Source organism: Thamnophis elegans, chromosome 12 (assembly GCF_009769535.1).
Source record: "Thamnophis elegans isolate rThaEle1 chromosome 12, rThaEle1.pri, whole genome shotgun sequence".
NCBI lineage: Eukaryota > Metazoa > Chordata > Lepidosauria > Squamata > Colubridae > Thamnophis > Thamnophis elegans.
Window position 1 is genome coordinate 46,645,817 of NC_045552.1, and position 13,290 is coordinate 46,659,106.

Here is a 13,290-nt window from a genome sequence, read left to right on the forward strand (position 1 = left end):
TGATCTCCTTAGGAATTGTTGAGGTCCTTCTACCCTCAAAGAACCCACTGTGATATAGGTCCTGGGGTCCCCACCAGGGAGGTGCAGTCAGGGGAGGCAGGGGAGGTGGGGCCTCACCAGTGTCATGATGAAAAGAAAAATTAAAAGGAAAAAGGCTAAGGTAGTTGCTGCCAGAGTCACAGTGGATGACTCTGCTTAGTGCTAACTGCAGGGGGAGGCGAGAGAACTACGTGCCTCCTTTGCATAAGGAATTTTTCACCTTTTAACCCTTGCTCAGAGTTAAGCAAGGGTTAAAAGGTGAAAAATTCCTTATGCAAAGGAGGCACGTGGTTCTCTCGCCTCCTGCTCTGGCAGCAGCAACTCTTGCCTAAGTTGCCTTTTTCTTTTTACATTTTCATCCTGGCGGACAAGAGGAGAGTTGAAATCCTCTGACACAGCTGGAAAAGGTATGTGGGTCCGAGGGAGGGGGCAGGGGGGAGGAATTCAATGTTTTTGTAAGTAATTGTAATTTGTTTTATTATAAATAGTGTGTGTGTGTGTGTGTGTGTGTGTGTGTGTGTGTGTGTTTTACCCGCCTCTGCTGGCGCATGGGGTGGCACTTTTTTATTTTTTAAAGCCATGCCGCCGCGCCTCACCATAGAGTGGGACACGCCGGCTTGCAGCCATATAGCGGGTCCCGTTGTATGGCCGGGGCAGCAACATGCACTTTAAAGTGCCGGTGGGCTGTATGGCCGGGCCCAGGGTGGCGGCATGCACATTAAAGTGCCAGCACGCCTCCCGGCCATAAAGCAGGACATGTTTCAAGCAGGCCTCTGGAGCCCCTTCTGTCACTGTCCCTGAGGAGCCACCGCCGCTGCCTCACTCCTCCTCGTCTTCACCACACGTCACTGGTCCCCATCTAATAACTACGTCAATGGTGGGATTCAATTAACAACTGGTTCTCTGCCCTAATGACCAGTTGGGTAGGCATTGCTCAGTGGTCCTTGCTCTGTATGGAGAACTAGGCAGGCAGGAAGAGGTGAGGTGAGGCAGGTTGCAATAACAAACAACCTTTATTATAACAGCTGAGAGTGCAACGTACAAGACAACTCCTGAACCGGCAACCACAACATTGGCCGTCTGACACCTCTTTATATAGTAACTGCCAGACAGCTGAACCAATCAGAAGGCTGCGTCTTCCCGCTGAAAGGCTGCTCACGTCTTAGCCAATCAGGGGAGCTCTGCAGCCAGCAATTCTTTTGACAGCATCCTAAGTCGGAGGACTAAACAGTCATGTGACCATGTGGGCGTGGCCAACTCAATGTCACTCAGGTCGATGGGCACTTCGTCTTAGCTGTGAGAATATAATCAGAGTTAACCGGAGAGGCAGTTTCTGTAAGCAGGGCAATCAAGATTAGGCTAGAAGCAACACCAGAATGCTTCCTTCCTGCCTTTCTTACAGAATTAGCACTGTAAAGTGGAGAAAAAAGATTTCTTCCAACAACCGGTTCTCCGAACTGCTTAGAAAGTTCACAACCGGTTCTCCCAGATAGGTGTGAACCGGCTGAATCCCACCACTGCACTACATAGTAAGATACATGAACCGCCTGCTATCTTACCTCCTTTTAAGGCCAAATATCATCACTTAAAATCACTGTAGGGAATTGAAACGGTGACGGTCATTTCAAATGGTGGCAGAGGAATCCTTGCTATAGTAGTGCAGTCTTTATTGTTGTTGTACAAAATAAATACAACAAAATTGGTTTCTATTCAGATATATTAGACTTGGTCTAGCTTGAAAACTTTCAAGTGCAATAAAGCTGCTCATCTTAACTTGTGTTCCAAGTTCTAGTTCTTGTGTGGACTACAAGGTCACTTCGTGAATTACTTTCACTTTCTCTATTGTCCAAAAGAAGAAGGGGACCTGATAATGACACACATCCTATTGTGCCCATTTGTTATTTACCTGTAAAACCTCTCCATCCTAACAATCAAGCCAGTGGTGCGTTTCACATTTTTTTAGAACCTCTTCTGTAGGTGTGGCCTGCTTTGTGGGAGTGGCTTGCCGGCCATGTGACCGAGTGGGAGCGGCTTGCCAGTCACGTGACTGGGTGGGCGTGGCCAACTTGTAAAATGTGGTGAAACTCACTTAACAACGCTCTTGCTTAGCAACCAAAATGTTGGCTCAGAAACTCTGGCATTTGAAGCATGCAAGTCTTAAAGCTGTCAAGTTACAAGACGCTTGCACCCCTAGCCCTTTAGAAAAAAAAAAACCCGGGGTGTTCAAACTTGACAGCTTTAAGGCTTGTAGACTTCAACTCCCAGAATTCCTCTTCCAGTCATGTTGGCTCTGGAATTCTGGCATTGAAAGGTGCAAGTTTTAAAGCTGTCAAGTTACAAGACCCTTGCACCCCAAACCCTTTAGAAAAAAAAACTCCAGGGGTGTTCAAACTTGACAGCTTTAAGACTTTAAGGTTTAGATAGGACTCTTAGAGGTGGGTGGGTGATTGATGAGCCAGCCAATCAGTGAGCGGTGGGCGGGGCAAGCGTGGTGCGGACGGGCGGGGAGAGGGAGCTGGAACCGGTTCTAAATGACACGGTGGATTTGTGGAACCTCTTCTATAGAAGAGGTTAGAACTGGCAGGAACCCACCCCTGGATCAAGCTTACCTGGATCCAGGAGTTCTTTTGTTCACTCCTCCAAGCATTGATTGACCCAGAGTTGTCCAATCTGGCCAGACTGGGGACCCATCCACCTTTGAGCAAAAGAAGAAGACAAGAGACTAGGACAATGATGGCTAACCTTTTCTGGACCAAGTGCCTAAAGCATGCAGATGCTTATGTGAATGCACGCACGTGCACCCAAACATCCCATATGCAGAGATTCCAGTTCTCACCATAGTGTTCTGAAGCTGTGATCTGAGAGTCAGCAATATATCCAGAAGCTAATCCCAAAGGACTCTGGCAATCTGAAACCGAGGGGTAAAAACAGACAGCGATGGAGTAATTCTTGAACACATGACCGATCTGTTTTTTGAGACTTTTGAGGCAAGCCTTAAGACAATACGGCAGAAGTAAAACGAGCATGCAGCATGGTCTTTAAGCAAATGCTGTGGTCCTTAAGCAAACCAATGATTCACTACGGATGTGGTTCAGTGGTGGATTTCAAAATTTTTAGAACCTCTTCTGTAGGTGTGGCCTGCTTTGTGGGAGTGGCTTGCCAGCCATGTGACCGGTTGGGAGTGGCTTGCCAGTCATGTGACTGGGTGGGAGTGGCCAACTTGTAAAACGTGGTGAAACTCACTTAACAATGCTTTTGCTTAGCAACCAAAATGTTGGCTCAGGAACTCTGGCATTTGAAGCACGCAAGTCTTAAAGCTGTCAACTTACAAGACTCTTGCACCCCTAACCCTTTAGAAAAAAACCCCCAGGGGTGTTCAAACTTGACAGCTTTAAGACTTGTGGACTTCAACGCCCAGAATTCCTCCTCTCGCTCTTCATCTTGAGGATGTGCGGACGGGCGGAGGGAGGGAGCTGGAACCGGTTCTAAACAGCACTGTAGATTTGTGGAACCTCTTCTATAGAAGAGGTTAGAACTGACAGGAACCCATCCTTGATGTGGTTTTGCCAGAAACCAGAAAAAACTGCCAATTTTTGGCAAAAAAAATCCTAAAAATGGCCACGTGACTATGTGATATTGCATAATATCATAAATACAGACCAGTCGACCCCAAAATTTATGTTGTAAACATTTGTTAAGCGTTCTCCCCATTTGGGACTGAACTCAGAAGGTCATTTCTTCCAACAGTTAGGAAGAATGAATTCCTTGGTTTCTTACCTTTGTTGTACACAAGGAAGAGGGCACTCATTCCTGCCTGTTCGTGGTCACTAACTGCACATTCCACTCGCCAAATCCCGGGATGGGATGGTCTCATTTCCACTGTCTCAAAGGCACCTGCCCAAAGATGCAAGAATAATAGATAATGAAGTTAAAGAAGCCATTCTTACTAAACTCAGGCACGAACCGTCGAAAGGTTCAGCCACTCATATTATGCCTTACCAGGGAAGAGGTTATAGATGGCCAAACGGTACTCCTCAGCCATTCGGATGGTGAGCACCTGTCCATGGAAGTAGACAGCGTGGATGTCCTCAACACCACCCGCATTCAGCAGGTACCACCTGACCTGCTGATGTAGCCCCATCACCAGGCCTGGCAACGTGTCTCTCACGTGTCCATTGATAGCTGGGGGGTGGGGAGAGAATGGAGAATGTTCAAGTTTAATTCAGCCCTGCCTTAATTATCAATTTAGACTCTAAGGTACAACTGAGGAAAGTTGGGTGAGGAACATCTCCATTCATGCATGCTATGAAGACAGAGCAGTCCTTTTTCTCAGAAGACTGGAATGACCGGGCTGTTGTGGCATGCCAGCAGCAGACTCAGAGCATGAGGAGGTTGGGGAGGAACTTGACTAGTGCTGGAGTCTGGGGAAGGCTGTGATGGATGCTCTGCATCGGACGCAGAGTTAGAGCCAGGGCTGTCCAACATTTCCTTGCCACCAGAGAGGCAGCTGCCTTTGGAGGCTGAGATGAGTGAGGAGGAAGAACAACTGGGGCCTCTTCCAGATGCATTTAGGAGAGATGAACAACGGAGGACAAGGCATTGACTCAGGAAGCAAGGCAAACATGGACGCTTAATGCAACTCCCTGGCTGGGGAATAAATAGAAGGAAAGGGGAGAGGTGGTCGTAGGAGACAACAGTTCGTATTTCTAAATATTTTGCTCATTGAAGTGAAGTGATCTTCCGTGTTTTGCCTGCTTTTCTCATTGCTGCTCCCTCCGATGATCAGCTGTGCTTTAGAAGATGTTTTTTATCCCCAACCAGGGGATGAAAAGCGCATGTGCGCACTCAAAGCCAGCAAACTTATGTACTGAAACTGACCAGACTAAGGACGCTAGTCAGATGAATGAATACCTGGTAGGCAGAACCCCCCACACACACACTATTTTCCTGCCCCAAAACTAAGGTGCGTCTTATACTCCAAAAAATACGGTAGTTCATTAGCTTGCTTTTCTTAACCATCTCCTGGGAGCATAGAAAGAGAAGCAGGAGAGAACAGGGGATGGAAGGAAGGTCCTTACCATAATAGGTGTGGTTGCTTTTAAGGACAGGATCATCCATCTGGATTCGGCAAGGAGACGGGCAGCTCCTTTCCAAGTTCTCAGCAAAATACCAGCTCTTCGTTTCATCAAAGATGGTGAAGAGTAAGGAGAATTCTTGAATAGCCAATTGCCTGACGTGTGTGGTGCGAAGGACCCCAATATTGCAAATAATCAGAGGTCCAATAAGTCCAGAATGCAGGTCTTTTTCCTGGAACAGAAGTGGGAAGAAGAGAAGCAGGGAAAAAAAAGAATGACATTGCTTTAGAACTGTGTTTTTTTTTAAAAAAAAAAAAAACTTTCATTCAGAGCATCCAGGAAAGTACTTGTTGGCGACTCTGTTAACCATTAAAAATGCATTGAAACACCCTTGAAATTGTCTTTTTGTTATTTTCTTTGAATGTTCATATATTTGGTTTTAATGCTGGATTTGCAATTTACAATTATAAATGTATAATTTACAACAGAGATATAATATGCCTGACTAACTCAAGCCTATTTTAATTTGCGCAGAAAGAGCTGGATTAGTTAATAAGCCACCGTTTTATTATAAATCATCATTTTATTATAAACAAACTGTTTCATCACAAACCGTTTTATTATTATATTAGTTACTATCTTATTATAAACCGCCATGTATGTTCAGTAGCCATACACCCTTTATTATAAAAGACAGTCCTTTGGAATGTATATTTTTTTGAAAACATACTTTTCTCTTTATTTGGATGATTTAACTGGAAAGCAAAATTTAAATTTGACAGAAGCCCTCCTAACTTATTTTGCATATCAATTTTTTTTAAAAGAATTCATCCAAAACAGGGATTGTGGTGCTTAATCTGTGCAAATTCTTGATCTGATTTTTCAGGTTGCTGTATCCCTAAACATCTGATATTGGATAACCCCAGTGGAAAATAAGAATTCCCCATTTACCAAGTTAACGCTGGAAAAGTAGGCCCATGCTTTGCAGTCAAATTCTCTGGTACTAGGACCCATTTCCGGCAACACCTTGAGGGAATATTGGCGAACCTCGTTTGGCTGAACAGCCTCTGGCTTCCAGTGTTCTCCATCTTCCTGGCTCCCTTCATACGGCAGTAAGTTAGAATGGAAAGAATAAGGTCGGGAAGCCATATTCTTGAAAGTCACCTAATATGAGGGAGAAACACATGAAGTAGAATTAGGAGAAGGTGAGGATCCCAGACAGATTCAGGCCTCCATCGGAGCCTGAATCTGTGGGGGAAGATGAGCTAGAACCTCAGCCGATAGAGATTGAGAGGGTATCTTTGTTGTCTTCGGAGGAAAATGGGGAAGGCCAGGGCTTTTCAGGATTAGGATAGCTTGTAGACAGGGAGGAACAGTCGCAGGGTGAAGATGAGAGACAGAACTCAGGTGAGGAGCAAGGACCACCTCCTCCTGATCCAACAGCATGGAGAGTGGAGAGAAGGCGAGAACAGCGCAGACTGAGCAGGCTACTCGGGAGAAGAGTGCCCTGCCCATCTTCACAAGGCACACCTGGGGAATGAGACTTAAGGAGACACTATGAGGAGGGGCATTTGTCGGGAAGACACACTGAGTTCCTGAAGTATTGAGTGCCGACGTTTGAATTTTCCAAGAGTCATTGCATTCTTTCTCGAAAATCTTTTTTCCTTTTTCAAAAAAGGCCAGTTTAATTATGGGAGATTTGACCCTCTACTATTTTCCACCCGCACAGCTATATCTCACCACAATTGTATCTTCAACCTGTCCACGGATGAATGGTCCCAGAATGCCCAAATGTTCATCTAGCTCTCCACGGACCATCTGTCGCATAAAAGTGCTGTCAAAATATTCTTGGAAAACAACTTTCTTATAACTTGTGGAGAGTTTTCTCCAGCTGGTCCTCGGATCACTGTGCAGAGAAAACAAGCAATTGGCGTGATGAAATGAAACCTTTTATTTGTACCTAGAGCTGCATGGGCTAAAATTGTATGTAATCTGTAATATTTCTCCATCCTTTCTCTCCTGCTAGTCTTGTTAGTCTGACTCCCCCCCAAACTCATCTGCAATTAATTCTTCTTATGCTTTCTGGTAGTACTTTTTTAGTTATGCTACTCGGTTAATTACAGCTCTTTCTCCTGGGAACCAAGGACATTCCCACGGGTGTTCGGAGAGAGGAGGAGTGAAGTTACCAGGCAACTGATCAGCACCTTGGTTGGATCATGTGACTGATTGTTTGGGAAAGGGAGAAAACTTTTACTTTTAATCAGTTGAAAACCGCAGGAACTGTCAGTCGGTTTTCACCGGCCTGTGCCAATATGATACGTCCAAATAAAACTATTCTACCTGCCTCAGAGTTCTATTCGTTATAGGCATATTACTTGGAACCCTGACAAAGCTCTTGGCTAGCATTGAGCAAAAAAAACCACAACAGTCTTTTCTCAAATCTTTGGTGGATATTTCCATTTACAAAATGGCAGCTGTTCTGCTGTTCTGAAACATGGAATCACAGCGACAGTTAATGTCAAAGAACACGAAGTGAATATTTAACGACACCCATGAATTCAGTCATAACTGTTATCTCTGACTTTTTGTTCTCCTTCCACAATCAAGCGGCAATACTGATCTAACAAAAACATTTCCTAACTGTTGAGAACAATTAACCAGTGGAACAGTTTGCTTCCAGAAGTTGTGAGTGTTCCAACACTGGAGGTTTTCAAGAAGAGATTGGATACCCATTTTGTCTGAAATGGTAAAGGGGTTTCCTGCTTGAGCAGGGGGTAGGACTAGAAGACCTCCAAGGTCCCTTCCTACTCTGTTAATCTGTTATGCCGTATATTTGTCTGTCTATGTAACTTGAATCCAAACCTTAAAAATCGTTTTTATACTCGTGTGAACTAAAGGTTTGAGAAGCAGTCTTCCAATATTTGAGGGGCTGCCACAAAGAAGAGGAAGTCAACCTATTTTCTGAAGCACCAGAAGGCAGGACGAGAAGCAATGGATAGAAACTAATCAAGGGGAGAAGCAACCTAAAACTAAGGAGAAGTTTCCTGACAGTTAGGACAATTAACCAGTGAAATGGCTCACCTTCAGAGGTTGTGGGTACTTCATCACTAGAGACTTTTAAAGAGAGGCTGGACAGCCACTTGTCTGAAATGGTACCATAAAATTGCCTGCTTGAGCAGGGGGTTGAACTAGAGCAGTGGTCTCCAACCTTGGCAACTTTAAGACCTGTGGACTTCAACTCCTAGAGTTCCTCAGCCAGGAATTCTGGGAGTTGAAGTCCACAGGTCTTAAAGTTACCAAGGTTGGAGACCACTGAACTAGAGGACCCCCAAGGTCCCTTACAGCTCTGTTATTTGAATAATATTAATATTGACTTTAAATTACAAATAAAAACAGGATTGAAATCCCATTTAGCCACAGAGCACACTGAATTACCTCAGCAATTTAGCCAAAGGGATGGAAAAAAACTTACTTGTCTCTCAGATACGGGGAGGGAATGGAGCCACCATAATCCCATGTCACCTCAACCGCAGCAATGTAATATTCACGGATTTTCCCAGTGAACATACGAGGATCCTGTTCATCTTCATAGATATCAAAATCCTCCTTGGTCTCCTCTGTATTGCTATATTCATCATACTCAGATTTTTCTTTCATAGGTCTTGAGAAGTTTTCTCCTGCTGGTTGGTTGACACCTAAGGAGGTTCTGGAGACCTTCACGTGAAACTGGGTCCCTAAATCTTTGCTGTGTGGGATTCCCACTTCTTCCCCCTTCCCTTGGAATGCTGCTGTTTCATCTCTTGAGTGAGGGATCTCACTTTGTTCATCATTAAACCCATTCATTTCTTTTGAGCTGTTGATGTCCTTCAGCAGCTGCTCTTGAATCGTCTGGTTGGATGCTAGAAGGTCTTGAGAGAGCATGGCTGATGGAGTTTGCTGTAGTGAGATTTTCACCTCCTCTCTCTTAATGATAGCCTCCAACGATTCATTTCTTAATGTTTGTCCTTGATCTCCACTAGACTTCCTTAAGTGCGCCTGCAAAAATGTTTCTGGGCCAGCTTGCCTCATCATTGGTGCATCTTTAGGAGGGCTAAATGGACTAGATGCATATGCTGGTTTTGTGTTTTTTGGAGAAAGAACATTGACTTCTGAAACATTTCCTTCTGCCAAAACATTTGAAGTCAGTCCTTGCTTCGCTTCCATATTATGTTCTCTTGTTTCTGTTCTAAAATGATGAGGAGTCACAGTGGTATTGATTACATTCTTCATCGCTGGGGATAAGCTTAGATTATATTGGATGATGTTCCGTAGAGAATGATACGAAGCTGTAGTTCTACCATTATTTCTTATCGGACCATCTCCTGTAGTTCTACCTGTTGAGGGCGGTCCTCTTATGGAAGACTCAGTCTTATTGCTTGTCCAAAGGAAGTTGAGCAATGGCTGAACTCTCTCATCAATCTTGCTAGAAGTTTTTGCTTTGATATCAGCTTGAGCATCTATTTCATCCAATGGGACTTCCTGTGAATTCACGGACCTCTTTCCCAAGTGTCTCTTGCAACCATGGGAATGCTGTTGACAGGCCATTGACTTTGTCTCAGGTGTTGTCATTCCTGGGCTCTCTCGGTTTAGTTTTGACCGACTCTCTTCTGGGTTAAAACTCATATTTTTCCCCAGGCCAGCTAGCTGTGAGGGAGAGGTTCCTTCTGGGTGTAAAATATCCCCTTTCCCAGATGAATTTACCTGGGGAATCCTTAAAATTGACCCGCTTTGGGTAACATTTTGCTCCACAAATACGTTCAAGGCTCCAGGGGAATTTGTGACACTGGCCTTACTGGGGGCAGCTTTGAAATTGGGCAAAGATTCTTTTCCTGAGAGATGCTTGTCTTGGTTTGTTTCTTGAAAATCTGGGTGAGGCAAGCTATCTTTTTCAGTAGAAGAGAGATTTATAGAGAATTTATTATTGTGATTTTCAATATCATTAACATGGAGGGATCTGTTGGTAATATCAGTCCATTTGTCTGAACCCATCGCCTCCTCTCTCTTTGGAAACAAGGGGTTTTGTCCGTTCAAAAGATTTGGCAATCCAACAGTTGGATTTATCTTCAGTTCCATAACCTTCTCCCTCTCATAATCATGGGGACTCTTCCTCAGAGGTTTTGCATTGATTCCTTCATGAATATCATTGTTAACAAGGAAAAGAAGGTCCCTTACAGATGTAGAGTTTCCAGCACCATCGGTTGGCCTGTGAGTTCCTGCACCAAGAGCTTTTCCATCGAGATTGGCTGAACTTGCTAGCGAGAGGTTATCACGGTGTGATACTTCCTGTGCAAGCGGCGAATTTTCTGCAGGAGAGTGTTCTTCAAAACTCTGCTTCTGTAGAGGTGATTGTTCTTCTATGGGGAAAGCATCCCTGGGCAAGATGTCAAACAAGGGTTCATATGGGGATAAGGGTTCTCCAGGAGAGATGAGAGGACCAGTGGAATTCTTGGGGTGGTTTTCTTTGAGAACATGGTTAGATTGCTCAAGGCACTTCAGCCTTCCATCTTCTGAATCTGAAGTAGCATTTGGGCATAGTTGGAGATGTCTACTTGTCTTGGAGAAACCTCTTGGCTGTGGGATATTGTCTTCATCGATATAATCTGATGGAATGCCTTCATCATAGTAGTCTTCATTCTTCTGGTCAACGTACTCTTCTTGGCGACATACAAAAATACTCAACTTAGCTTTCATTCCTTGTTTTCGAAAATTAGGATTCAAGCATCCCAGCATCCACTTGCCTGTCTCAGAGAAAAGGAGAAAAAACCCCAAGAAATAAAATGAGAGGAAGATTCAAATAACAGACACATTATAACAGAGATGCATAATCTGGGACTTCAGAGTTAAGATGACCTGGAAACTGTGAAAAAACCTTGAGTTTGTTTGGAGGTTCTAGCAGGGGAGCGCAGCTATCGTAGACCCTTGACCGAAGATTGGTACACTCTTTCTATCTGGGATGGTCGTCCTCTTCCACCGAGTGTGCAGCTTCGGGAGGGATGCACATGGAGTGGTGAGGGAGGAAGGGGACACACGCCTAGCCAGCAAGATCAGCCGAATCAACCCTGGCGATCAATGGGGTGACAGATGTCGCAGCCAGATCGCCCTTACATCATGAAGAAACCTTTAAAGGTTATTAGCAAATTGTTGCAACTGGAGAAAAGGTTTAAGTTGGGGGCTGTGACCTTTGGCATGCCGGTCAAAAATGGCCTTCAGCCCTCAAAAAGGAGCTGTTTTGACCCAGCCTTCACGAGCAATGAGAAGAACGGTTGCAGGACCTGGGTATGTCTAGTTTAATGAAAAGAAGGACTAGGGGAGACATGATAGAAGTGTTCCAATATCTCAGGGGCTGCCCCAAAGAAGAGGGAGTCAAGCTATTTTCCAAGGCACCTGAGGGTAGAACAAGAAGCAATGGGTGGAAACTAATGAAGGAGAGAAATTAGGAGAAATTTCCTGACAGTTAGAACAATTAATCAGTGGAACAGCTTGCCTCCAGAAGTTGTGAATGTCCCAACATTGGAAGTCTTTAAGAAGATGTTGGATAGCCATTTGTCTGAAACGGTATAGGGTTTCCTGCCTAGGCAGGGGGTTGGACTAGAAGACCTCCAAGGTACCTTCCAACTCTGCTATTGTATTGTATTGTAGAAACCACTTACTCACAAGTAAAACAACCGCCTTTTTCTCTTTTTAGACTTTTTATATACGTCTGTGCTATTGCTCTTCTGAGCATCCAAAGGACGAGTGTTGAATTCCAATTTGTAGCAACATCTGCCCTATGGCCAATGATGTGGAAGGGTGGGAATTTTAAACCAAAGATTTTTTTTTTTATTTGGAACCATACCGGAAACATACAATAGAGAATTGAAATATTTGATTGTAAATGTGTTAACAGCAGCTAGAACTGTATTTGCTAAAAATTGGAAAAATGAGAAAATACCAACGCAGGATGAAGTTATTCACAAAACAATGGAATGTGCTGAAATGAGTAAATTGACATTTGAAATTAGAGAACAGGAAGATAAACAATTTTTATCAGATACGGGATCTGTTTTATCAATGGTTAGATAAAAAAACATGGAAATGAAGAATGTTAGAGAATGTTATAAATATAAGAATAATAGAACGATACAGAATACAATATAAGGATATATTATTATTATTGGATAGATTTAAGATGATGTAATGAATTGTTATAATATAAATGAATCCAATATCTAGAATATCTCGTTTAAAATGAAGGAATAATAGTGATAGTCAAATAAATGAGACACAATGATAACAAGGCATACAAATATATTTGATCTGACAATATGCGATTTCATATAAATTGTTAAGTGATGACTATGGAAAGGATGCACAATAACCTTGTAACCAATCGACACACTGCATGTAATTGAAGATGGCTTTATGTTTTGTGTTCTGTTTGTTTATGTTTGTCTAAAAATAAAAACTTTCCTTAAAAGTTTAGTTTAGTTTAGTTTAATAGAATTTGTATGCCGCCCACTCCCATTGGGACTCTGGGCGGCTCACAAGCAAGATTAAAAAAAAAAAAATTAAGAAAAGATACAATTATTAAAATAATACACCATCCATTCAGTCTAAGTGGGGCTGGATATAATCAACAGCCACAGGCCTGCCGGAACAGCCAGGTCTTGATCGCTTTACGGAAGGCCGGGAGAGTAGTAAGGGTCCAGATCTCTACGGGTAGATCGTTCCACAGGGCCGGTGCAGCTACAGAGAAGGCCCTCCCTCGGGGGGCCGCCAGCCGGCATTGTCCGGTTGACGGCACCCGAAGGAGGCCCAACCTGTGCGATCTTATTGGTCATTGGGAGGTGAATGGCAGGAGGCGGTCTCTCAGGTAGCCAAGTCCTATACCATGTAGGGCTTTAAAAGTAACGACTAGCACCTTGAAGCGCGTCCGGAGACAAATGGGGAGCCAGTGCAGCTCGCAGAGGATAGGTGTAACATGGGTGTATCTAGGTACACCCATTATCGCTCCCGTAGCTGTGTTCTGGACCAACTGTAGTCTTCGAACACTCTTCAGGGGCAGCCCCATGTAGAGCGCGTTACAGTAATCCAGTCTTGGATTAGGAAGGGTGGGAATTCTAGTTCATCAACTCCTGAAGGCACCAAGTTGCTTCAA

At 43.9% G+C, this 13,290-nt stretch overlaps 1 protein-coding gene across 1 annotated transcript in view; it reads right to left on the reverse strand.

Moving 5' to 3' along the window:
- Positions 1-13,290, reverse strand: part of F8 (coagulation factor VIII) — a 50,458-nt gene that overhangs the window by 9,550 nt on the left and 27,618 nt on the right. Inside the window, exons 14-21 of the mRNA XM_032228216.1 lie at positions 8,587-10,891; positions 6,855-7,020; positions 6,066-6,278; positions 5,118-5,346; positions 4,039-4,221; positions 3,817-3,933; positions 2,876-2,947; positions 2,649-2,734 (exon numbers count right to left, since the gene is read on the reverse strand). Coding sequence (XP_032084107.1) covers positions 2,649-2,734; positions 2,876-2,947; positions 3,817-3,933; positions 4,039-4,221; positions 5,118-5,346; positions 6,066-6,278; positions 6,855-7,020; positions 8,587-10,891 — 3,371 coding nt within the window. The remainder of the gene's footprint in view (positions 1-2,648; positions 2,735-2,875; positions 2,948-3,816; positions 3,934-4,038; positions 4,222-5,117; positions 5,347-6,065; positions 6,279-6,854; positions 7,021-8,586; positions 10,892-13,290) is intronic.